Source organism: Rattus norvegicus, chromosome 17, assembly GCF_021556685.1.
Source record: "Rattus norvegicus strain SHRSP/BbbUtx chromosome 17, alternate assembly SHRSP_T2T, whole genome shotgun sequence".
NCBI classification, from domain to species: Eukaryota; Metazoa; Chordata; class Mammalia; order Rodentia; family Muridae; genus Rattus; species Rattus norvegicus.
The window spans coordinates 5837454-5864120 of NC_141550.1; the positions used below are offsets into that span (position 1 = coordinate 5837454).

The window sequence follows — 26667 nt, forward strand, 5'->3', positions numbered from 1 at the left end:
GGGGTTGGATGTTGGGAGTGTAAACAGAGCAGTGGCAGAGAGTTATGAGAGGGTAGCCACTGGGACCAGGAGGTGGATGCTGGGAATGTGAACAGAGTCCACAGTAACAGAGCCAAGAGATAGGTGGACTCTGCTAGTGTGGCAGCGACCCATCTGGGTCAGGGAGTACTGGGGGCAGGGTAGAGCCGCCGAGATAAATTAGCACTAGTTCCAGTGGCCCCACAGAGCCAGGACTAGCAAGGGCAAGACTGCAAGGGTAAGGGCGAGAACCAGGTCTGTGCCCTTTTTTATTTTTACCACAACAGAGTACTAATGGGGAAGAAATGAGAGCACACGTAGTACGAGGGAACACGCCCATGGCACATACATCACACGATTGACCAAAATGTCCTCAGAGAGCCCAGTAGCACGTGCAAGGAGTGTGCATCAGTAAAACCCTTGAAATGTATCTTTGAACTTTTAAAGACTCCATCGAACATCGTTGTCATTTCCCCAAGTCTTTCCCTGTGGTTTACACGTGTGCGTGCATCTCAGTGTTATGCCTGCCAGGCTCCTAGGGCTGTGATTCACAAACGTATTTAGTGTCTCTTCACTGCCAGTTACAGGACTAGTTTTAGTTTCTTAGGTAAGAACCCACAGATTGGCAATACGCCCAACCCCCTATTAATTCACATTTTATAATTTTTCCAATTTACATCATGTATCTCCAAGTGCTTTTTGGTTGTCATTGTTACAGGTCTAGGAAGCCGTGCCCTGTGTGTCGTCTGAGCACTGTGAGCGCTTTCTTCTAACAAGTGGCAACACATGGACTCCGATACAATCGACAGCCAACTGTTTGTGAACATTTCCCATTGAGCAGGAAAAAAATAAATAAATATGAAATCCGAGACTGATAAAATGCTGAGAAATGTGCAAACAAATACAGAGAAATATAAGCATTTTTTTTCTTGTGTTTTGGTGTTATAAACTCTAGATACTTGTAGGAAATATACGTTGAAGTATACGTGATAAATGCTTGGGTTTATATTTTTGGCAAAAAAACCAGAAGTATAGCTTATAACTTTTAGACAATTAAAAAAAGCAGACACTACAGATGAAAATAAATGGGGGAAAAAAGTCCTCAAATGCTACGGAATATCAAGGGAAGCATAGAAAGAGACACATTCGCCAAAGCACAGACCAGTTCCATACACGCTGGGGAATACTTAATAATTGGGGAAACGCACAGTAAAAGGGCCAGGCAGCACTCTCGAGACAGATGGGCTAAGCAGTTCACTGATATCAGAGTGGAGAGCTGTAAGTACAGTCATCTTTAAGCCACACATCTTATAAGACAGAAGCTCAGCTCTGTGAGGTCTTCTAGAACACTGACAGGAGCATGGAGAAGGACTCCATGGGAACTCTGTGACAGTAAGAAGTTAGGAGCACTGGCTGCTCTTCAGAGGACTGGGTTCAGTTCCCAACCAATACCCACATGATGGCGCACAAGCTTTGATTCCTGGTCCAGGGGAATCAAACGCCCTCTTCTGGCTCCTGTCGGTACTGCATGCCTGAGGTGCACATAACACACACTCAGGTACATACATATATGATTTTTTTTTAATTTAAGGTAAATAAAAATAAAATCTTTCTCTGACGTGGGAAATAAGCCAAACTGCCATCAGCATGGACTACTTAGGGTAACCAAGATACATTTGACCACAAACACTATGCAATAGTTAGAAAGAATATCATGAGTCTGTCAGTATTGACCTAACATGATTATAAAATACAAAGGAAAATGGTGCTTTCCTAGACTACAGGGACATAGAGTCACCTGACACAGCCCCGAATGCGAATGCTGCTTTAACAGGCACTGTTGACACTCAAGTGGCTGGCAGATGTGACCAGGAGACCTAGGTAATCAATCAAAGCTCAGCTCCCCGAGACAGGGGGTAGGGTGACAGGAAAATACTACTCTCGAGCACACAATCCATCAAGAAATGTGTAGAAAAACAAAAGAAATAAAAAATATTGAAGATAGACAGGCTAAAAAGTTATGTAGCTGTTTACTTCAAACATTTCTTCCGTCCACATCTCAATGGTCAGCTGCATCAATGAAGGGTTCTCTCTGAACCCATGTCAAGATCGCACGGCCATTTAAGAGTTGGTGTCAGGCAAGGACAAAGCAGCCACCTCTTCAGAGGCGGCTTGTGGGACAAGGGTCTGTGTCAGATGCTCCCCGTTCTATGTTTCTTGGACAGGAGGCCAAAACAGCTGTGGCGATTTGGGTGCAGGCCAAATGGCCAGGTGACCAACAGGGACTCTCTTGCCCCTCTAGACAGCTTCTCTCAGTAGTTCTAACATGTACAGAACAGCCATGGACACACACATAGTAAGAGTTGTTTGGTATGTGTCTAAGTCAGGGTTTCTATTCCTGCACAAACATCATGACCAAGAAGCAAGTTGGGGAGGAAAGGGTTTATTCAGCTTACACTTCCACATTCCTGTTCATCACCAAAGGAAGTCAGGACTGGAACTCAAGCAGGTCAGGAAGCAAGAGCTGATGCAGAGGCCATGGAGGGATGTTACTTATTGGCTTGCTTCCCTTGGCTTGCTCAGCTTGCTTTCTTATAGAACCCAGGACCACCAGCCTAGGGACTGCACAACCCACTATGGGCTGGGTCCTCCCCCCCTTGATTACTAATTGAGAAAATGCATTATAGCTGGGTCTCATGAAGGCATTTCCACAACTGAGGCTCCTTTCTCTGTGATAACTCCAGCTTGTGTCAAAAACCAGCCAGTACAGTGTGGTAGTTTTGTTTGTCTGTCTGTATGTCTGTTGGCTGGCAAGGCAGGCTGAGGAAAACAGGCAAGGGGACAAAGTGACATTCCCCCGCAATGAGAGTAGAAGACTCTGTCTGTACAGAAAAGGTTCACCTGTGTGACAGGTGAGTGCTGTCTTCCAAGGTCCTCCAGAGTAAGAAGTGAGCCCTTATCTTTTATTATCATTATTAAACCTCATTAAGAGTAAACGGCAATGGTGTTGTTCTTAAATAAAAATGGGCCTTCAAACAAGGGAGGGGGGAGGGGCAGGGGCTCTGGGAGGAAAATGGTCATACACATCCCTGGAGATACAAACAGGGCACTACAAGGCAAGCTCCTGTTTTGTCACCTGCCACCAGGCAAGAGAAAACAGAACAATTGTCTGTGAGCTTGTCAACTGTTTGACTAACTGATTAAAATTCTGATGAAGGAGTGACGCCCACGTGTGTCACTGTACAGATAAGTCACGAGGTAGGAAAATCCTAACTTGACCCTGTTTTCCTCCTTGTGGGACATGATCTCTCGCTGAGAGCTGGGCTTTGTCCAAAGGTGTCCTTTTAAACTCTCCAGATTGAAGTGTTGGGAAGAACAGGAGGGGACAATAGAGGCTGAACCCAGGGACGGGGACGAGCAGACAGGAGTGCAGCCGGCCATGGCAGAAGCGTGCCGCAGCAGGCTGATCTAAAGATGTGCAGGTTTGGACCATTTACCTTAGCTGCTAGGGCTCCCTCAGTGCCCTGTGGTCCTGCCTCTGCATGGCTTACATGCCAATCAAACGTGTGTGCGACCTGGGAAGGGCTATACTCTTAGTGGATATTTTTGGAGGTGGGTAGTCGAATGGACTCATGAGTGATGGATGGGCAGGCAGACAGATCAACCAAAGAGTTAACGGTGTACTTTTCCTCCATGTTCTTTAACGTCAGCCATTCAGAAGCAATGTTCTACTTGGAAAGAAAATTCACTAAAGGGGCTCACAGCTGCCTTCTCCACACTGCATGTAAACGTCTGATTTGCCAAAGACATCCCCAACACACTGTGTAAGTCTGGGTGGCCATGTCCTTCCCGGACCCACGACCATACCAAGGCAATTAGAATAATTAATAGCAACTAGAACTCATTGATTAAAAGTAAATTACCACAATTGGGAATCTGCAGGTTCACCAGAGGGGTATTCTTGCTGCTCTCATTGAGGCAATACAAATCCTGAGTGTCGGGGCTGGATTTCGTCTCCTGGAGAGTCTTGAGCCACATGATGTCACAGGAACACGTGAACGGATTACCCGTCAGGATCCTGCGGGAACAGAAACGCAAGCCCGTCAGTCAGGCTCCCCCTTCCCTTTCAGCTTCACCCGCGTGCACGACTGATTACGGGAGGCATATGTGCTAGCCGCCAACCTCTGGAAGTCACGCCCACCTTGGTGTCACGACAGTGCTTATTATTCACCCCGATATTTGATAAATACTGTTCTGCTGTTACGTGCAAACAGAACTGTGGAGGCTAAAGATAGCAGAGAGACGCAAAACTTTGCAGAGCGCTGAGGGAAAACAGATCTGATCAAACACAACCACAGCAGAGAGCCTCTCATGACGACGGGGGGGGGGGGGGGGGGGGAGGTGCGGTCTTGCACCTATGTGGGAATCATTTTGTCTCCGTTGAAAATGAAATCAGAGACAGGGATCTGAGGCCAGCCCGAGGTGAACTGGCCTTCTCTCTTGCTGTTCTGCATCGTGCCCCCCCCCCAGAGGCCTTTTCATCCAAGCCAAAAAGCTGAGGGCAGAAGCTGGAAGGGGGAGAGGCAGAGGACTTATATGCACACCCTCAACCCAGTGAGGGTTTTGCAGGGTGGCACAGTGGCCTCCCAGGCTGTCTACACAGGACAGGTGCAGAAAGACACACAGCCAGCCAGCCCTCAGCCGTGCTGTCTGGGCTCCTAAGTACTACAGTGGGTGAAGGAGGAAATGTGTGTGGAGGAAAACAAAAACCACAGGGGGTAAAAAAAATCTTTAATGCTTATTTATAATGCTCAGTGGCCTATTTAAGATGAATCCCATTTATGATAATGAACCCTTAAATGAGGCCATTTTCAATCGTTACATAGACTGCCTAGCACTAACCACAATACTTAAGATTTCCCGAGGACAGGACCTGGCCTCGCAACATCATTTACTCCTGTGGTTTTCTGACTGCGTTCTCTAAGAATCTCGGAGGTCCCTGGAGACTTCTCTGTGAGTTTCATGGGGGCTGGGGGGGGGGGGAATGCGGTCATGGTAGACTGGCTTCATTTGTATCTGCTCCCCCCATCTCCAAGTGTCCCTCCAGTATCAACATAGGTTTTGATGCTATGAGACAAGGACTGTGAGACAGGAAAGGCCCACCTTTGGCTCCAGTTCAAGCTGCCCAAGGTATCTCTTAGAGTTCTGAGTCCAAGGATGGCTGAAGTCTTTCTAAAACAATGCTAAAATCAAATAAGCTGGGAGGGGGGGGTGGAATGGATGCTTCAGTGACAAAGCTCAGGCTGTTTCCAAAGCCACACAGTCCTGGCAGAGAGCTGGTGACTTGCTTAGGCACCCAGCTCTCCCACTAAGGGACAGAATCCTAGACACAAACGTCTCTCCTTCCTTCTAACGGGCAATTTGCTCCGGGCCAACGCCTACTGGCTGTGTCGCTGAGCGACTAGGCCATTGGAGTTCCGAGATGTGAACTGGAAGGTGGAACTCTAATTCTTAACCCAACACCTTCACACAGAGCACCTTGCCCTGTGTCCCAGGGCTGCCTCTGAGGTATCGAGTCTCTCCCGGTGTCAGAACATGGAAAGCACATGCGAGCTAATTAAACTGGCCTCAGATGTAAGGCGCGGGACAGCGGTTCCTGGAAGCTGGGAAGGGTAAAGCAGGCAGACGGGCAGCTGGGTACAAAGCCACAGTCAGACAAAGCCGGTCACGGCATTCTGAAGTGCAGTGAGCGTACTGTGTTAATTACTACGCGCTTTACATTTCATAAGAGGTGGAAGAAAATATTTCGAGTGTTCAATATATGATATTATATTTATATAATATACTGTACCCAAGGAAATATATAACTAGTATAAATGTAAAGTAACTTTAGGAGGTCAACTCTAGTCCTTCAACTCCCTGAAGTTAGTTTATTCCAAATAATTGCCACTTGTCAAGACTTTCGCCATGTGACCCCTTCCTGCTTGTACAGTGGGACCTCTCCACTAGGGGTGTGTGCATGATGTGCTTGAACACAGTGAAAGACCCTCTCTATAGGAAGATGCCCTGTATGTCTTGTCCTGAGCGCCTAACCCAGTGGGCCCTTCTTCTTCTGGTGTCAATTTGGGGATCATGCCATCACCACCCCCCAAACTCTTCTTTAATCTGCTAGACCAAAGTCCTACACACACACACACACACACACACACACACACACACACACACACACAGCACGTATACTATCCTCAGAAACTAGATCCGCCCACCAGCTCTGATGGATGTGACTATTTTCAGCAAGATGGTTCCCTAGTGGTTGAAGTAAACTGTCCTCATCTTCTTCAAGCCCTGTGTACGTTGTTCCCAGGATGTCTCTGTGGAAGTGGCGTGGATCCTCCCACTTGGGGCAGCCAGTCTGGCTGTAACCGGAGCATGTCCACGGGTAGCCTTCTCGCCTATCTGCCTTAGAGGTGGGGGTTCCATTTTGCGGTTCCTTCTGTAGGGGACTTCATCCTAGTATTCAGAGCTCAAACCAGCCCTCACCCCATCACTGCCCAGATCAACGGCAAGAACCAAGGCCCCGTTCCATCTGTCTGGTGTCTGGGGGCAGACAGGCCAGTGACCCCGGAACCCTCTTCCTCTACCCTGAGCTGTGAAGCTCCGTTAAGAATCCTCAGTGCCCCTTCAGCTTCTGACGCACGATGACTCCTGACATTCCTGACTTTCCTGATTTTTTTTTTTATGGGCCATGTTTAAGCTGCTGCTTCTTCCTGATATCCAGAGCCCTGTCCTTCAAGCCCCTCATACCTTGGAGTCTCCTCAAGACCCTCACCACAGCAACAGCAGCCTTCCCTATTTGCCTGGCAGTTTACACTAAGAACCAAGCACCCTCGGAGATGCTGACCGTTCGCCATCAACACGGCTCAGCTGGGACATAAGGATAAACATCGAGCAGAGGGGTGGACCCAAAAGAACATCTCGAAGAGATGCAGGGTATAGGAGTAACCTCTCTGCCACGGTTGGCTCTACCCAAGCCTATCCTGGGCTGACGGACAAAGCCGGAAGGGTGTCGTTACCACTGTGATTTCCTCTTTGACAAATGCGCTTTATTTTAGGGCTTGAATAAAACAAGAACCAGAGGAGATGAAATATAAAGCTACTTTAGCACAAAAACTCCCTGCTGGTTTTTTCCCCCTCTTCTCCCTCTATTAGAAAATAAATTATTTATGTGAAAACGGCATTCGACTGATCACGATGACATATGAAGGAGTCTGTTTGTAATCACCCAATTGGGGCAACGCTAGAGAAAGCATTTTTTCAAGTGTTTTGATGCAACTCATTCAAAAAAAATACTTAATTATCCTTTCTTTTGAAAATTTCCTCCCAAACGCCAGACAAAATCGTTACTTACAGGTCAGACAAGTCAAGGTGGCGGAAATGTCTCCTGGACAAACTCGTCAGCTTGTTTCGAGTGAAATTGCTGGAAGAAATCAGATACGTTAAGTGTACATTTAAAGGTTATGACTTAAGAGTGATATGCTCCAATGGAGGTCTTGTTTTCAAAACATAAGTTTCCTGGACTAAGGTACCCATCTTATTTGGAACCAACTGTGCCTTTTACCTTAGAAATAACTTCCTGGGGTCCCTGCCTCTCTTACGGTTCCTATGCACTGTGAAAGAAGACTGTGTGTTTCTCAGTGTCTCTTTTTAACCCAGAAGTTTACATTTCACGTACGGATTGAAGGTCCATTTCTCTGCCCCAGTTGGGCTCCCGATGCTTTGAACATTGAATTGGTTGAATATGTAATGAAACATCACATTATAAGTCCACGAGAGAAAAGAAAAGGAGACTCTAAAAGTAAAAAGCACCTTGAACGTTTTTGAGGTATGTGACAAACAAAACTTGGAATCGACAGACTTTCAACTGTCTTTCCAGGAAGGAACACACCTGCTGACTGAAACCGCCTGGTGGGACCGTTTACAGTGTGACCTCCATGAGGGAGTGACTCCACAAAGAGACCAGGGTGAACACTGGGGAACAGGGCATGTGTCAAGCTTTATCATGAGCTCCCCAGAAACACAGCATCTTTATATCCAAACAAGCCAGTGGAAAGATGCTCTATCCATGGGAGAAAAAAAACCAAAAAAACATATGAAGACCTGGTGTGTTCCAAATGCGAGCTTTTTGTAGTGTGGATGAGTACTTCCAATCTGGAGTACAATTGTCAGGATGGGAAACTCACAGCCCTCATCTTGGCAGCTGAATTTGTTTACTGTTTAAAATTTAAAGTTCTTGAGCCTCTGGATGGGTATTTTTGGCAAGTAATAAAAGTGTAAAAAAAAAAATGAAAGTCTCGTCCACGAAACCAGCCAAGACCCCATCCACGTGGCTCTTGGCCTCTCACGTGGCTCAGGCAGGCAGGTGTCTAAGAAGGTCTGCTAGGGACAGTATGCTATCAGGCCAATGACAGGTCAGTCATCTGTAGGGGCTAACAGGGTTAGCTGGTGAATGGAGAAAAATGCAGCTTCTCATAACTCGCGAATGGGGTGACCCATCCAGTGTCTGCCTTCAGGGAGATATTCCCCCACCTGAACCCGTACCGATGGGAGGACGCTCTCATGGCTTGCAAGCTTGCTTCTTCTCCATTCACACTAGTGCTGGCCCACAGAAAAGGGTGCCCCCCCCCCGGATGAAAATGTAATCCATCAGGAAGTTGTGAGACACGCCCACGTGAGTCTTTTCTTGGGGACATGAATTAAGAATTGTTTCAGTGGAGCATCTCCTACCAAAAATCTCTGCCTGTCTTTTACGCCTTAGATATGTTCACACCAAACCCAATCTTTCTGGGGGGGGGGGGGAAGAAAGCTGTTCTCCACCAAGAAAAATAAAAGGGGTGCAGGGGCGGGGATGGAGGGGAGGGAAGGGGAGAGAGAGAAAAGCAGAGACCAGGAGGGAGAGAGAAGCAAAAAGAGGTTAAGAGGAAGCTTCCCCACCAGCTCCACGCTAGCCCATGGAGCAGTCTTCCCCCACCACCCCCCACACTCCCTGCCCCATCAGCTTGTGTTGCCTTAGGGAGCAGTCTCCCCCCACCCAATCAGCTTCGTGTTGCTGCCTTATGGAGCAGCGTCCCCCATCCCGCACCCTTCTCCCACCTTCCTCCCTCCCCCCCACCCCCCTCCCCCACCATCAGCTCGCACTGCCCTATGGAACAACTCCCCCCCACCACCATCAGCTCGTGATGCCCTATGGAGCAGCGTCCCCACCCCCACCCCACCAGCCGCCCCATCAACCTGTGCTGCCCTATGGAACAACCTCCCCACCACCATCAGCTCACGCTGCCCTATGAAGCAGCCTTCCTCCCCCATCAACTCTGCGCTGCCCTATGGAGCAGCCCTCCACCCCCACCCCCTGCCCCATCAGCTCGCGCTGCCCTACAGAGCGGCCTCCCCCTGTCAGCTCCAAGATGCCCTCCCGGGAAGCAGCTGCTAGGTTGGGTTGCCAGCAGCACAGTGCAGCTCGGGGTTACGGGCCAAAGAACAAGATGAGTTTTATGAAGCATACTTAGGAATGGGGCCAAAAGCCAAAAAGGAGGAAGAAGGAAGAAAAAAAATCAACAATCCTCTTACTGTTTGATTGTAAAACTTTGCTAAGAGCCTAATTAGCACCTCGGCAAAGCCCCTGGAAAACACAAATGCTGGCTTTTCTCACAGTTCCTGGGATTTTAGGGGTTGGGTAGCAATTAAAGGCACCCAGACGTACATTCAGAGACCAGCTCTGGGTGGTGGCCGTGCGAGGCTAACGTGGACCGGGCAAACCGGGGCAAAGACGAGGCAGGGGTCTCTTGTGAGATCCCCTAAAGCCCGAAGTACAGCAGACCCCGTCTGTCCCTCATTTCTGTATGGGTGGGGGAGCTCAGAGGGATCTTCAGGCCAGCCTCCGGCTAGAGAGAAAGCTTCTCTCACAGGCTTCCTCCTTAGCCACGTGCACCCCACTATGCGGATAACCCAGCACAGTGCAATCTGAGTTTGGAAAATCCAGGCAAAACAAGCTGGTCCCCAGGGTCCTCGGGCCCACGTAGAGACTAGGACAGAAGGGAGATGCTAGACCTGACTCCTCCTGCATCCCAATCCAAGGCAAGCTACTAGATTCCCTTTCATACCGCAGCTAGGAAGAGCCTCTTTCCTCACTTGGCTGTGTGAAGCTCACTGCTGTCTCACCTCTCCTCACCCCTGCCTATCTGAACACTTGCCTGACTTCATGGGGTCATACTGCTTGACAAAAGCTACACACATCCATACAGTTTATGGAGTTTGATCAATTTATTGGATATGATTACGGTCTGGTAAGGAAGCTGTTTAGAAGATCTATCCTTGAGTGAGGCAGATACATGATTTAATGTAAGCTGGGTATGAAGCCATTAAAATTATTCTATCACCACACACACACACACACACACACACACACACACACACACACACACACACGGGCGATCAATAAAATTACAATTAGCCACAGCCCACTGTTCATATTATAACAGGAGCATCAATTCCCTGAGGAATCAGACAATGCACGATACAACTGCTGGGTGATTTGGGTCTAGGGTCATCTGTAATAAAAATTCAAAAACATAACTATTGAGGTCATTAATTACTTCTAAGAGATTTCAGTGGGATGTTTTTCCATTCTTCTTCTGCTGTCACGGCTGTGCCACCAAGGGCGACACACACATCAAGCTTGCCCCAGCAAACCGACCCAGACAGGCTGTCAAGAAGTGTTTCAAGAAAATGTGTTCTAAAACGTGCCCCGAGTTTCATCCTGGTTTTGCAGAATGTTTTTTTTTTTTTTTTTTTTTTTTTTGTATCTTAGAAAGTGGCTTCATCATTCCTGTCACATATAAAATATGAACTCATGATAATGACTTTATGAAATTAAGGTCTTCAGTGATATCAACACATCTCCACTGAGCATCCAGGCAGGGTGCTCTGAGGCAATGAGCGCTTTAATAACCGGCCTGGAAGTCAGACCAGGAACTGTTTTCCCCGGGGAGGGGAAGAGGGACAGATGTTACAAGATGACGGCAATGGCAGAAATTTTATCTCCGTTACTCCTGCCGTAAGAAAGAACATGGTGAGGAGTTAGTCACCTGGTTCAGCCCCACAGCTCTCTCAGACTGGACTTTTGCCTATGTCCTGGTAATATGGACATCGGTTAAGGCAAGTGAAATGGCCAGATGAGATCCTGCAGGTTAAATGTGAAATGCCTAACTTAGCGTTGCTAAGAGAGTTTGATCAATACACATCAGGTAACAGCCCTCCAGCAGCAGATTCCCACCAGAGCTTGGGGCAGGGTTGTGGACATTTTTGGTGAACTGTCTAGTCGGATATTTCAAGGAGGCCATGATGTATTGACTTAACTTATATGACTGAGGGGACTTCCCAGAAAACCATATGATGACTCTTATTTATTGTGTTCCCAACTGACTTCAGTCAACAAAATGCCAACAGGACTTGGGAGAAACGCAGCTCCTACTATTAAGAATCACCTAGAGCTTTGGTATAGACCGTGATTGATATTTTTTTTTCTATTTCCATCGATCCATGGCACATGCTGTTTAAGAAAATGAACGTTCAAATGGTCCTATTCTAAGGGGGAAAGGCAATAGTAATTTTTCTTTTTTTTTTTTTTTGTTTTTTTTTTTTCGGAGCTGGGGACCGAACCCAGGGCCTTGCGCTTCCTAGGCAAGCGCTCTACCACTGAGCTAAATCCCCAACCCCAATTTTTATTTTCTTAAACCGTCCAAGACCAAGTCAGAGTCTTGATTAGTTAGCTTGACGTTTTCCAGGGAGTGTGTCTTGATTCCAAGGGAAAGAATCAAGAGGCCTGTACAAGGACATCATTTTCACATCAGAGTCCTTGCCGTTGGCCCAGCGCTCCGTCCAAGATGGAAATGACCCAGAAATTCATGAGAGGAAATAAACAGGCTGTTCTAAGTACCCCTCTGAAGCCATTCAGAGATCACACAGAATCAAAGCTAATGTTCCTAAGCTATTATCGCAGCTACACTAACTTTTAAGAAGGAGATTTAGAGTTGGCAAAGAAAAAAATAAAAGAGTGAGAAAAATACTGAACAAATCGGGCCCTGGGAAGCAAAGAGATGGCTCTACTCACATGTGCCGCAGGTTGCCGTTCTTCAGAAACGCCTTGTAAGCCACAAACTTTAAGCCGGAATCCACAATTGTACTGCAAAAGAAAGACACAATGGCATTCACGTCAGGACTAACCAGCAAATTACCTACCCGACCACAGTGGGACACAAGACAGGTCTCTGAGGTAAGGTGCAGACGCGGTGAGTACTCACAGGTTTTTCAGCCCCACGTAAGCTTCGACATCATCTTCATTGATGATTTCTAACCTTTTCTGGTTTGCAATGAGACTGTAACAAAGCAGAAAGGGAATTATGGGTGACTGAGAATGCCGGCGATTCCGTGGAATGATGAGTGAGCGGGGATGTCAGCGATAACATGGAATTATGGGTAGCGAGCTCATAACCTGACCAAGGTGTCTAAGGAGCCCCTTCCGCACTCACTAGCTATATTATCCCTCTGTTACCGTTGGTTCTCTGAGAATTTAGTACACGTTGATTCCGCCATAGTCACCCCCAGGCCCCTGGCCTCCCCTAGATTCGTTCACACCCCTTCCTTTACAGTGAAGGCAACAACTGGGTTCCACCATCCATGGCCTGCTCGCCTAGTGTCTCATTGGTTTTCACTTTCCTGTCTAAGAAAAAATTTCAGTTTTAAAGATGCAAACGTCCCAAATGTGTGGCACACTGATGGTGACCCGCTTGGAAGTGTGAGACCCGTCACGTGTCCCTGCCATTCCAGGACACACCTTCCCTCCCTCCTTTTATCTTGTAAAATGTGAAGAGCTTCTTGCTTCCCTCTCCCTCCCTCTGCCTGGTTCTTTTCTTGGCCAGCATTCTCCCCTTCTGCCTTTGTCAGCCACAATTACAACATTTCCTTTTGATGAACCACATTCCACAAGTCCCTTAGGTGGCCCTAGTGAAGTCTCTGTAGGAAATCTTCGCTCCTCTCCAACCTCCCAAAGCTTCTAAATGTAGGAATTAACTAAAGACTCCTCCAGCTAAAGACAGAGAATAACGTGATTGGCTGAGAGGTGTACATGTGACCTCAGCGAGACCAGAGAAATTCTTCCTTAAGAATTAACACTATGAATCCTGGGAGAAGGATGTTGGGTTTTTTCCATTCTCTGAGTTATTCACAACTACAGAATAACGTAGGCCTTCCAACAGGTGACTTCTCTGCCACAAGAAAGAAGCCATTCGAAAAGGAAGTCAATGAGAAAACAGGAGCTAATGAGGCATACGAAGGGGCAGCATCCTGAAGATATTGAGATATACAATATTACAACCCTAGTTTGATCTGAATTTCTGTCATATGCAACCATAGTCTTCAACAGTATGAACAAATTAAAGCTACCATCCTTGGGGACAGGTATGGGGACAGCTTTGTATGACAGCTGTTTAAGAACCCTATGTTCTTACATCAGAATCTCTTTGAAAAGAGAATTGTTTCTAAAATTCTTACTATGTACCCCAACTCCTAGGTCAGTGAGATGCTGTATAGATAATAGGTGAATGATGGGGGCTTAATGTGTGTGTGGTGGATGGAGTGATGGATGTGTGGGTAGATGATGATGGCCTGATGCATCAATGGATACTGGTGGATGATAGATGGGTAGATGGATAATGTATGTCTGTATGTATGTATGTAGTATTATGATGGCTGGAAAATGTATGTATGTATTATGATGGCTGGAAAATGTATGTATGTAGTATTATGATGGCTGGAAAATGTATGTATGTATGTAGATGGCTGGAAAATGTGTGTATGTATGTATGTATGTATGTATGTATGTATGTATGTATGTAGATGGCTGGAAAATATGTATGTATGTATGTATGTATGCATGTTGGATGGATGTGTATATGTACATATGTACGCATAGATGAATGGATGGTGGATTGATGGACGAAGGAAGGATAGATAGGCAACAGTTGCAGTTACAAAATTTCTACAGAAGTCATAGTTGGGTAAGTTTTCCTTTGTCTTAAAAAGCAAACAAAAAAAAACCATTAAGATGTGAAGCCCTTTAATTAATACACTAAAGTCAAACATAGCTTGTCTGTTGACAGTGAGTTAAAATGGAAAGACTTGAGTAATGAGGTGTGAGAGTGGCCCAGAATCCTGATCTCTGCCCAATAAGAAAAAGAACATGGCAAGACGCATGGTGGGCAGGAGAGCTGAGGAGAGAGCTCAGAGGGCAAACGGCTCACAGTGCAGACTCACATGAAACTGGGGGTATGCACCTGTAACCCTAACTCTACGGGTGTGGGGAGAAGCAAACTCCACAGGCCCCTTGGCCAGCCAATCTGGGTAAATGGCAGGCTCCAGCTTCAGTGAGAGATCGTGTCTGAAAAAATAAGATAGGAAGCAACAGAGAAAGATCCAAAGTTGATCTCCAGCCCCCGACACAAGCAGACAGAGGTAAGAATGCCCTCACACTTATGTACAGATAGACCACATGCAGATTCACACACTCACTTACACACACACACACACACACACACACACACAGACATGAGACACAGAGACACAGAAACATGGAGAGACAGAGAGACGGAGAGACAGAGACAAAGAGATGGAGAGACAGAGAGACAGAAAAACAGAGAGATGGAGACACTGAAAGGAGAGAGAGGGGGAGGGGAGATCCAGAAGAAGAAAAGGGAAAATAGAATCAGGGTACATTACAATTAGATGGCCAATAAACTACACCAAAACCAAAATGATTTTAAAAGAAGACACACAAACATGACATCAAAAACACAGCCTCCCAAAAAGAAGGTCGGGATCTTCTCAACATCTTAGATTCCTCATCCAGGACCCAAGAAGGAATCTAGTGAAGGTGCAGTAGACAGTTCCTCCCTCCTCCCAGCAGCCACAGAAGGAGGACATATTTTTAAGACTCGAACTAAATGCTCAATTTTTGACATCAAGTTTTTATGAAATGTTTCAAAATCATCACATTTTCGAGTCATTTTTCCAAGAATTTCATCGCACTAACGTTTTCAGTAAGACCACAGTGACCTCATTCTTTTCAGAGAGCTTACACTGAGACCTGGATTCCAGAATGCTAAGTATTTTTAGCATTTTTTTTATGCCACGGCAGCAGAAAAGGAAGAATCATGGGGGGAGGTTGCTTCAGAGTCACAACAGAGCATCAGACAAGTCCACCTTCCAGGGCACAGCACCTGCCCGCCATCCTTTTGAAACCCTGTCCATTTGGAATTTCTTCCTTTGGGATCATCTCTGCATTCTCTCTGATGAGAGACTAAACGCCTGACACACCGGGTGAGCATCTAAGCAACATCCATGGTGAAAACATTTATCTTTTTCCAACCTTCCTTTGAGTTGCTCGTGCCATTTTTAAATGCTTATTTCTTTTTAACCCCATACTTGGATTTTACCTGGCCTAGTTGTGTTCCATAACTATGACAGAGTAAGCTGGCCAATAGGGGGGTGGGAACAAGAGACAGGCACCATTGAGGTGAAGAGTAAAGATTAAAGAAGCATTAACTTGGCCAGGCATTGTGGCACATGCCTTTAATCCCAGCACTAGGGAGTCAGAAGCAGGTGGATCACTTTAAATTTGAGGCCAGTCAGGTCTACACAGTGAGTTCCAGGACAGCCAGGGCTACAGGGTGAGACCCTGTCTCATATAAAACAAAGCAAAACAAAGCAAAACAAAAAAACAAAAAACACCAAAGGGGGAAAAAAAACATTGAGTTGTTAAAAGACTCATTTTTATGTTTGGGTGTTGTTGTTGCAAATAAGAAAACAAGAGGATACATTGTGTCAGTGACACATGCCTGCAGTAAGCAGGGTATGATTGCACTTGGATGTAAGACCGGATCGATTTTTCTGAAAACCACTCGAAGACCATACACAATTCTAAAAATGGTCTTAGAAAGGCATACTGGATCCGTGGGTCTCCTGGTCAGAGACTGTGTCCCGTGTGGGCACCAGCTCCCCCAGCAGCTGATGCTAAGGTCGCTACGGGTTATCCTCCATACAGAAGTCAGCACAGCCTCCCTGCTAGCTACAAATTACTCATGACATCGACCCCTAAGAAATTCTGCTTCCACCTGGGGAAAAGCACTTAAAAGCACTGGCCGCTCTTGCGGAGGACCCAGGCTTAGTTCCCAGCACCTATGTGACGGCCTACAACTGTCTAACAATGGTTACAGAGCACCTAGTGCTCTCTTCTGGCCTCCGTGGGCATTAGGCATGCACGCAGAGCTACATACAGGCACAACACTCACACACGTAAAATAAAAATGAATACATCTTTTACAAACGAGAGAGAAAGAAAATTCTGCTTGATTCCTCATGGTAAAGAGCCAGACACAGAAGGAGTCAGTAACGCTAACGGGCAGCCCGAGGAGAAAACCGTCTGTGGAGGAAACCTGAGCGAGCCGGAGCCCCATGGGAAGCTGCTCACCCACTAGGATTCTGAAACACAAATAAAGCGACACCTCCCTCGCTCTCTTACCCCATTAGATGGACAGTTGTAGAACATCTACTTGCTGCTGGTGGGGTGGGGGCGTATGGCCTGGAGCATGCCCTCTAAAGAGCACAGTGGCAGTGCTTTACATAATTATAAACTGGCACCCTTTGCGGTCCAGTGATTCTACTTGTGGGTACTCAGCCAAGGGAAACTCTCACACATAAGCACAAGACAGAAGCAGCGAGGCTCACGGGGGCTTGTTGGTGCTTCCCTGGGATTCTAGCTCTGGGGGACAGGGGAGGGGGGAATGGGAGAGTTCCAGGTTCAAAACTACCCTGGGTCATTTAGAGAGGGAAACCTTATCCAAAGGTGAGGAGGACGGTTTTTAAGACAATCAAGAGGATATTACAATATTCATTATAATAGACTGAAAAGCCAGAAAATACACACTTATCATAAAGATATCAGGGAATAAAAAGGTAAAAATAGGAAATACATAACAAAACTGAACATGGGGTTGTGGATTTAGCTCCGTGGTAGAGCGCTTGCCTAGCAAGCGCAAGGCCCTGGGTTCAGTCCCCAGCTCCGAAAAAAAGAAAAAAAAAAAACTGAACACACACACACACACACACACACACAAGCATGCACATGTGCACAGAAACTGATCTCGATCCAAAGGTTTAAAAGCATCAAAATTATGCACTGACATATACATATAAAACTCTTTACCTAACAGCTTAAGGATGTATAAAATGGTACCACTAGAGTTTGCAGTAGGTGTGTGTGCAAAGGTGCAGGATGCTGACTGGACGAAGTTTACCTTGGGAAAGAAGGGAGGGTTTAGGATAAAGAAACAAACTGTTAAATGGTTTATCTGGTTACATTGAAACCTTTTCTTTCAATAAAGAGAAAGGATTTGCAAGAGACGAGACAAAGTGTCACAGCATCGATTCTCAGTCCCAGCAAGGAGAGGGAGTGATCTTGTTGTGCTCTGGTGAATGTTTCTCACTTTCTGAGGAGAAAAAGAAAGAAGAGAGGGCTGGGGGTGAGGTGAAAGGGGAGAAGGAAGGAACCCAAACAAGAAGAGAAGGAAGAAGGAAGGAAAAGAAGTAAGGGTAGGAAAGAGAACTAGAGAGAGCCACACAGTGGGGTGAAAGACGGGCTCCCAGGTCTGCAGACGATCTCTTGTCAGCCAGAGTCTGAGCTTCTAGGCAGGAACTGAAGGCTAGTGCCTTTCCCTACCTACTAGTGGCTTACACGTAGCTGTGAGAGGTTCTGGAGGTCAGTGATCTCCTTCTACAGACCCCCAGCAACTCTCCCCAGAGACCTTGCCCCAGTGGCTCCTGGGAAGTGCTGCTGAGCCCTAAGGGCTCTCTCTGCTGAAGAGCAGTCTCCAAGAAGGTCTTCACTCCCAAGGCAGCGGTGGAAAAGGCCAAGAATTTGGCAGAGGACTGTGAGAGCTTTTGCCATGACAACCCCTGGCTCCTCTGACCCAGCCTAGGATTCTAGAAACCTCTGGACCCAGGGCTTTCTGGCCCAAGGCCTCCTTTCAGCCCAGTCTCGTGGGACTCCACGGGAGGCCAGCGAAACACAGTTTCTCTGCAAAAACCTACGATTCCTCCCACTGCCCTGGAGACGGTACCCTTTCATGTAGCTTCTAATCAATATGGAAAGAGTGGACAGTCACATTCAATGATTCAAATGCAGTAGTCCTCTGGCATCCCCTCAGCTCTCACCCCTCCCCCACTATGGTGTCCACCCGCCCCCACCCCATGATGTCCACAACAAGCCTTCCTCCTTCCTCAAGCCCAAGACTCATTTCAGGATGTTGTACCAGGAACCTCCTTGTTTACACTCTTTCCACACCTACACTACACTCAAAACACGCTTGACGTATTCCCTAAAACCTGGATATGCTTGCGGTATCAGAAAAGCCGCCAACGTCTACTTGGAGACGCTACGGGGCCTGCAACACTAAGTGGCAAACGGACAAAAGCCAGACTGCGCCTTCTAATCAGAGGCCTTTGGCTCCACCCCACAGCGAGCACTCACAGCACTTCTAAAGTGTGTGTAAGACTTAGAGAGAAGAGAACGCTTCTTGAACCAACGATTCCATTTTTCTACTGCCCCATCTGACACCCCATAACTGAACTGTTAACTTCCTGAGGGCAGGGTGTTCTGTTTGTCGCACGTACAGCCATTCCCTGGCACAGAGTGAACACCCAAGAAATGTCTGTTCTCGAATGTCCTCTGCCTAGAGAAGCTAGACACACAGGCATGCCCGTGTACAATAAGACTAAATGAAGATACTAAAGGTAACAGCTTGAGTTATGAAAACAACCAAGGAGACACACAGAGAGAGAGAGAGAAGGGGGGGGAGGGGGAGAGGGAAAGAGAGGGGGGGGAGTGGCAATTTCAAAAGAAAATTTTATTCAATTTGAAAGTGAATTTAGTGGCTGGAGAGATGGCTCAGCAGTTAACACTTGGCTCCCATCCTCGAAGATGACCTGGATCTGGGTCCCAGCACCTACGTAATTACAACCATCTGTAACTTCAGTCCAGGGGATCTGAGGCCCCCGTTCTGACCTCTAATAGGCACCTGGCACACACATGGTACACTTAACATACTTGAAACACTCATACTCATGTCACATAGGTGGGACACTTAGATACGGGCAAGCGAAACACAACACACAGAATCACTAAGTTTAATTTAAAAAAAATTTTTTTGAAGTGACATTAGATCCCTAACGACAGATTCTAACCAACTCTGCATGCATTTTTAAATGATAACCAGTGAAGGCCTATTGGCCACAGGATACACTGTCTAAGAATCTGAGGTTTGAAATGGGCTGTAGGCGCTCTACCGAGAGAGGCGCATCCACAGTGAATGCTCTCAGGTGGACAGGCCTGGTTATCACAGGATCTGAGAAGCCACAAAGCCGAGGTTCCCAGCAAAGATGCAAGCAACTGCCGTGGGTAGAGACAAGAACGAGACTGGAAGAGCCCGCGTGCACATGCGTACACATGTGTGACTGGCGGCTTAGCTGGAGAAGACGCATCGGTATCAGCCTTGAGAGTTGACAGACAGACAGACAACTCAAATACAAGTGAGGTGTTGTCGCCAGTGCAGTCCAGTCTCAACTTGACATTTTAGGCCTTTACCAAGATGTTTTCCTAAGGGTAAAGAATTTCCTCTCTGTGGGCTTAACAAAAACAGGAGTGTTTATTTGTTTTGTTTTGAGGGGGGAAAAAACCCGATGTTCTATTCAGAGATGTTCTATGTCATAGGAATGGCTTTGGATTGAAGGCTTCCTGGAAAAGGATCCTTCTCATGTTTTAAGTGATTTCACATTTGCTTTTCAAATAACCCAACCTGGAAATCTCCCCAAGCACAACGAGGGGCCCTAATGCAGTTTTCCTTTCATAAATATTTGCCTAAAAGTAATATGACTCTAAGATATTAATTCCCTATACCCCAGACACCTGCCACACCCACCCCCAAATACATAGAAGATAGATGAGTGGTTCTCAACCTGAGGGCTTCAACCCTTTCCACAGGCGTTGCCCAAGACCATCCTGAATGTCAGATACTTATTACAATTCAGAACAGGAACAAAATTATGGCCAAAAAGTAATGATAGAAATAGTTTTATGGTTGGGAGCCACTGTGATACCTGGAGAGACTCAGCTTAAGGTCGGTTCAGTTCAGAGCTATGAGGGTGGCGTCCCCCAAGCCTCGAGTCACGGACTGAGACATTTCAATCTGACAGAATCCCCTCTGCCATGAGCGTCTTTCACAGAGCACATAACCATCCCTCAACTAATGTGCTCTGTAATGTGTGTAATCAAACAGAGCGCAATGGCTGGCCCAGTTGAGAGGGAGGGCGTGGGTAGGAGTGGAAGTGGCTGAGACAGGGCAGTAAACAGAATAAACAGAATCTAGACACATGGTGGAATTGTGTGAAGTTGTCAAATCTTATTTTCTTTCTTTATTTAAGAAAAGCTCAATGAATTAAGAAAAAGAATGCCCTTGCCTCCTGGCTTCAGAGCTAGAGAACTTTGGTCTTTCAGCAAAAGGGCTTGAGGATGAGTTTTCAAAGTCAGCCCAGAAGCCAGTGGGAGGGCTGTGATAAGGCAGGTGGATACAAGAGGCGGGACCTGGTTCTCTTACTGCGCCTTCCCCATTTTGAGAGAACGCCGCACAGTGAGCGACAGCAACATGGATGTAAAAAAAAAATTAAAAAAAAATAATAATCGAATAAGCTTGCTCAAAACTTAATTCAGCCGGCCAAGTAATGTACTCTGTTAAATGTTAGCATTTACAGTCTGCCCAGAAGTGGCCCCCGAAACATTCTTTGGGCTGCTTGCTGGGCTAGGAGATTGCCCGGTGACATAAAATACTACCAGGAGAATGGTTATCGTTTCCCGTTTTCAGAGGAAGGAACTGAGCCTCAGCCGGTCAGGTGGATTCCCCTAGGTCACATCATGATGAAGATCTGAACCGAGTTTCACAGCCTTTGAAGTCACAGTTCCAAATCACCAAGAGTTCCGTCCGACTTTGCTGTGTTTTGCTATGATAAACCACTGTGACCAGACACAACTTGCAGAGGAAAGAGTTTCTCTTCGCTCACAGTTTATAGTCAGTCCCCTGTGAAGGGAAGTCAGGGTAGGAACTCAAGGCAGGAACCTGGAGGCAGGAGCTGATGCAGAGGCCATGGAGGGGTGCTGCTTAATGGCTTGTTCCCATGACTTGCTCAGCCCGCTTTCTTATGCAACCCAAGATCACCAATACAGGGATGATGCCACCCACAGTGGGCTAGATCCTCCTTCCAACTACAATAATTACTAGTCAAGAAAATGCCCCACAGGCATACAACAGGTCAATAGGCTGGGAGCATACTCTCTGAAGTTTCCTCTTCCTAGATGACCATAATTTATGTCAAATTGAGGGAAAAAAACCTAACCATCACACCCATAGACTTGTAAACCCAGTCCCTCTAATACAGAACCATCCCTAGACTGTCTGCAGAATGGATATTCACCTGGAATACTGGCCTAAAAGTATGAGGTAGAAGGGTGCTTCTCAGAGAGGGAGGGGGTCTCACACTGTATCTATATAAAACTGTAATAGATGATACAAAATTATCCTTAGTTTCTCACACAGTGCCAGCCTCTGAGCACTGCAGCTCCCGGGAGCTAGAATTTATGGATAAAGCACCTGGAAAACAGTCTGGAGCATAGTCGATGAGCAGAGAGGGCATTTTGTGCTGGCTCCCCTTCCTGTTAGCTCCATGACCCAGGGTAAGGGCCCAGGTCTAGTTCCCTTGTCCCAGCAGGAAAATGACAGTAACTACCTCATGCTGTGGAGAAGACAGAAAAAAATGCCTCCTATGTGAAGTCCGTCAGGGCTGCCTATTACAAGTGGTCAAGAAGGCTGGGTCCATGACCAGGTTACTGACAACCTGGTGGGCTTCATCACCACACGCCTCATGCTCACATATGTGGAAGAGGGTGTGAACTTGACGATATTTCGGGCCTTGTCAGTGTGCAAACTATGAGAGAAGTTCCCCTGAGTAATTATGGACAAAGAGGTTAACCTCTGCATTTTTCCCTGAGAGTCTGGATAGCCTTGCTATTGTCTGCGTCTGCCAACATGAGTTTTCCCAACAAGGAATAGCACCATTTATCATCAGAAAACTTAGCTGGAGGGGTAGCATAAGGTCTACATAAAACACGTCAGTATCTACCAGGAAAATATGTTTAATTGAATTATTACACTGTCTCCCGCGTAGATTTAAGACTAAAGTCGAGCCAACAAGCGATGTGCAAAATCTTACAAATGGATCAACACTGTTGCCACAAGCCGCATGGTCTAGACTTTTTCTGTTGCTGTGATCAAACTCTGACCAGAGGCAGCTTAGGGGAGGAAAGGGTTCAATCTAGCTTGCAGGTTGCGGCCCATCATTTAGGGAAGTCAGGGCAGGATCTGAAGCAGGAACTTGGAGCAGAAAGCATGGAGGAACGCTGCTGGCTGGCTCACTCTCTGCCTCACTCACTGGCGCACCGTAGGAGATGATGCTGCCCACAGTGGTCTGGTGCTCCACCTTCATAGGGGATGACACTGCCCACAATGGGCTGGTGTTATCCACAGTGGGCTGGATCCTCTTGTGTGGTATAACAATCAAGACCCCTACAAACACACACACACACACACACACACACACACACACACAGAGAGAGAGACTAATCTGATCCAGGCAATTCCTCAACTGAGGCTCTCCACCCAGATGGCTCTAGGCTGTGTAAAATTGACAATTAAACTAACTAGGGCACCATGTGGCATCCTGATCTGCCCAATACAGGGTGTTTCCTCTTCCTTTTTCCTTTAATGTGTTATTAGTCACTAACATTTTTTAATGACAAATTTACTTATTTTAAAATCTGAATCTCCCTCTTCTCCCCCTAACACGAACTAAAGTAAAGCAAAATAAAATAAAGTGAAAATCCAGAGTATGGAGGGAACCACCCCAGCATTCCTTCCTGGGTCCAAGCTGTGCCCCACCCCCACCCCCACCCCCCACCCCCTGCCCCAACAGACCCCCAGGGATCTGAGTGTGTTTCTGCTTGTAACACGTTGACTGTCTCCTGGGAAGGTTTGTGATGCTGATTTTATTCTTGCTCTTAATCCCCTCTAAGACATTAATGCCCCATACACTCTACCTTATCAGGAGTTGCCCAGAGGTCCCCTGAAGGAGCTTCATTCAATGAAATAACACAGAAAGGACAGCAAATATCTCGTTTTAAAAACAATAAAGGGGTTGGGGATTTAGCTCAGTGGTAGAGCGCTTGCCAAGGCCCTGGGTTCGGTCCCCAGCTCCAACAAAAAGAAAAAAAAAAAAAACAATAAAATACTTCCTGTTGTGTCATGGCTCTGAAATTCCCCCAAAAGTCAGGTAGTGAAGGTGGGTTTGCCAGCCTGTGTGTCTGGTGGGAGGTGGTGTGGAGCCTTGGGAAGGGTGGCCTGGTTGGAGGAGGCCAGTCCCCATGCACAATGTGAGCAACTCTGCCCCACACACCCTCTCACGTTCTTTCCGTCATGCTGTTCTGCCTTCCTACAAGTCAAGGGTCACAAACAAGAGAATCCTTCACTCCTTTATAACCACCTTGCCTCGGGTGTTGTGTCCCTGCACCAGAAAGCTCACTAATACACATTCATTTCTTCCAGAACATCTAGAAACTTCCTCTACGGTTAAAAAGAAACAGAAATGAACATAGATGTAGGCAAACTTAGTATTTCCCGTGATGGATAAATCCCACAGGAGGGAAAAGTAGACTCTTTGTGATAATTCTCAAGGTGCCAAGGAACATGCTTACCTCGTCAGGCCTTTGTCTCTGGCAAATTACAGTGGCCCGACGCAGCTTTGAACTACACAAGGGCAAAAAGGGTCCTAACGCAGAACGATTAGCAGAGAAGTCACTTAAGTTTCTATTTAGGCCAGTAACGGGAAAGAAATTGCGCAAAGCGTAAAAGAGCTCTGTGGCGATTTGGGGTCCAGTCCATGGCTAATTCATCCTGGTGGATGGGCACCAGTCCTCTCAGTTCGAAGGCACCACAGGAGCCTGAAAAAGAGTTTTCCCATGGCTGGAAAAGCCGCCTGGTCACAGCTGCTCACACGCTCCTAAGCCAAAACCGTTTCTGGGTCCCTGTCAGCACAACTCTGGGACTCCCCCATTGGTCCAAATTCTGGGGATGCCGCATCACTGCTTCCCAGCATGCCTCGGTCTACCCGCTGGTTCCTTCGCTGTTCATCTTCCTGTGCAGGCTGGGCGGCTTCCACCTGAATGAGCTTGTAGGCTGGGCTGCTCAGTCTTTGTAAAGAAAAAAAAAAAAAAAAAGATGCCAGTCCCCACCATCTGCTTGTCTGGTTTTCAAGGAGAATAGAATTGGCCTTATCCAACCAAGCAACCAAGAGATGAATTTTTTTTTCGAGGCTCTAATCGGAGGAGACAACCTCTGAGCACCGTGGTAGAGCTCACTAAAGGATTTGTGGCTATGGGGGTCTGAGGTTATAGCTCGCACAGCCCATGGAAAGTAAACTCTCCAGCCACTTTAGCCTCTGCAGACTCAGTCTCGCCCCAGCTTCCTCCAGAAGAAACTGAATTCTACCTCTGGAGTTTTGTAAGCTCAGTGCTCCCTATCATTCATTCACTGTCCCTGCAGAGAAATTCCTTTCCACACAGGGAGCTGGACGAAGCTGCACTTCTGTGGACTTAAGAGGCTGTCTTCTTCCTAATAATGAGTTTTTCTTTCCACTGCCAGGAAGCTGAAGTCAAATGCTGGACCCAGTCAATGTAACTAATCCAAGCATTCCTGTCAGATAGTGTTCTGATCTCCACCACACACACACACACACACACACACACACACACACACACACACACACACACTTCCCTTCCCCTCCCCCTCCCCCCTCTCCTTTAATTCCTCTTAATTTTACCCTGTTAACTTTATTATGTAAAATTATCACCATCAACTGTTTAAACTAGTGAAGAATTGTTTGCCATGCTTCTAATATTTATTCAATAAGAAGTAGGTGACCACACTTGATCTTACAGTAAGATGATCTTCCAGGATAAATATTGATTAAAAAATGAAAACTTCACGAGAACTGGCAACACACACCTTTAATCCCAGCTCTTGGGGAGCAGAGGCAGGTGGATGGATCTCTGTGGGTTCAAGCCAGTCTACTCTACCTGGAGAGTTCCGGTGACACCTTGATCCAATTTTATTTTTCTTAAAACTGATCCTATGCACCCATTACATTTTTTAAATGTATTTACGTCTCTCTTTTACTTCTTTTGCTATTGGCAATCCCTGAGGAAGAAACGCCAGTGAAGAACCTGGACTGAGGAAATCTTGTAGTCCCTCAGCCAACATGAATCACACTGGAACAGCTCTTGGGCCTCTGAGGTCACTCCACATAGACAGATACTGGGAAAGGCTGTCTCTGGCTTCAGGATAGGTCGGCACAGCAGAGAATTGAGCCATGGGCAAAACATCAAGAAAGGAGAAGGAGGCAAGCGGTGTAACTATGTATCTCCCTAAGGGTCTCTTTCCATCTGGCACAGATTTGACTAGCGGTTATACTGGGTGGGAGTCAAGTAGGACGTCAGTGTAAACAGCACCCCAGATTCTCTTCAGTGTTTCACCCCAGATCACTTTATCTGGAGTCAAATTACAAGCATGCTAGTGGGAGTGATCCCAAGGTTGCTGTGTGTGACCGCAATATGGGGAAGTTACTGTGGAGAAAGAGGGACGGCTTTGACACAGACCTACTAGAAGATCTTTTATACACAGAACATGATTCTTTAAAAACCACGTTTCTGGGGTTGGGGATTTAGCTCAGTGGTAGAGCGCTTGCCTAGGAAGCCCAAGGCTCTGGGTTCGGTCCCCAGCTCCGAAAAAAAAAAAAAAAAAAAAAAAAAAAAAAAAAAAAAACACGTTTCTGGGCTAGCTGGATCTCTCGTAGAAGAAATTACAAGGGTTGCTGCGGAGATGGGGGGGGGGGGGGAGGCTGGCGGGGAGGGGGGGTGCTGGCTGTTTGATGTGTCCGTGTCAGCATCAGCGAGCCATAAAGAATCCTGAACACAAATACTGAGATGGCCTAGCACCTGCTGCACAAAACAGCAGTCGGTCAAATATTCAAAATGCTTCAAATGCATATATTTTATAGAAGCCTTGCACTTAAAAAATAACAATTGGAGGGAATTGGAGCACAAACTACTTACCTCCAAAGTCCAAGAAAAGAAGTTAGAAATCTAAGTAAAATGGACAAGGTCTACTGGCTATCCAGCAATTGCAGAAGACTATGTCCTCAATCTCAGTGGTTAAATCTGCCTCCTGCCTGCGCAGCGCACAGACTTGCAGTACCCCAATCAGCCAAGCTCACCAGGTGAGATGAGCGTATTAAGCCAACCAGCCCAGAGGCATTCCACCATGCAACCATGGGCCAGTCGCCACTCCCTTGCCGTCTGTGCTCTCAACCACAGCACCGGTTCAA

The 26667-nt window shown here is 46.8% G+C and overlaps 1 protein-coding gene across 3 annotated transcripts in view; it reads right to left on the minus strand.

The window, feature by feature from the left end:
- The window catches only part of Ntrk2 (neurotrophic receptor tyrosine kinase 2), a 314011-nt gene that overhangs the window by 267894 nt on the left and 19450 nt on the right, over positions 1-26667 (minus strand). For all 3 annotated transcript variants that reach the window (XM_087589797.1, NM_012731.3, NM_001163168.3), the window contains 4 exon segments: positions 12375-12449; positions 12185-12256; positions 7427-7495; positions 3942-4096 (listed from right to left, as the gene is read on the minus strand). In XM_087589797.1, coding sequence (XP_087445923.1) covers positions 3942-4096; positions 7427-7495; positions 12185-12256; positions 12375-12449 — 371 coding nt within the window.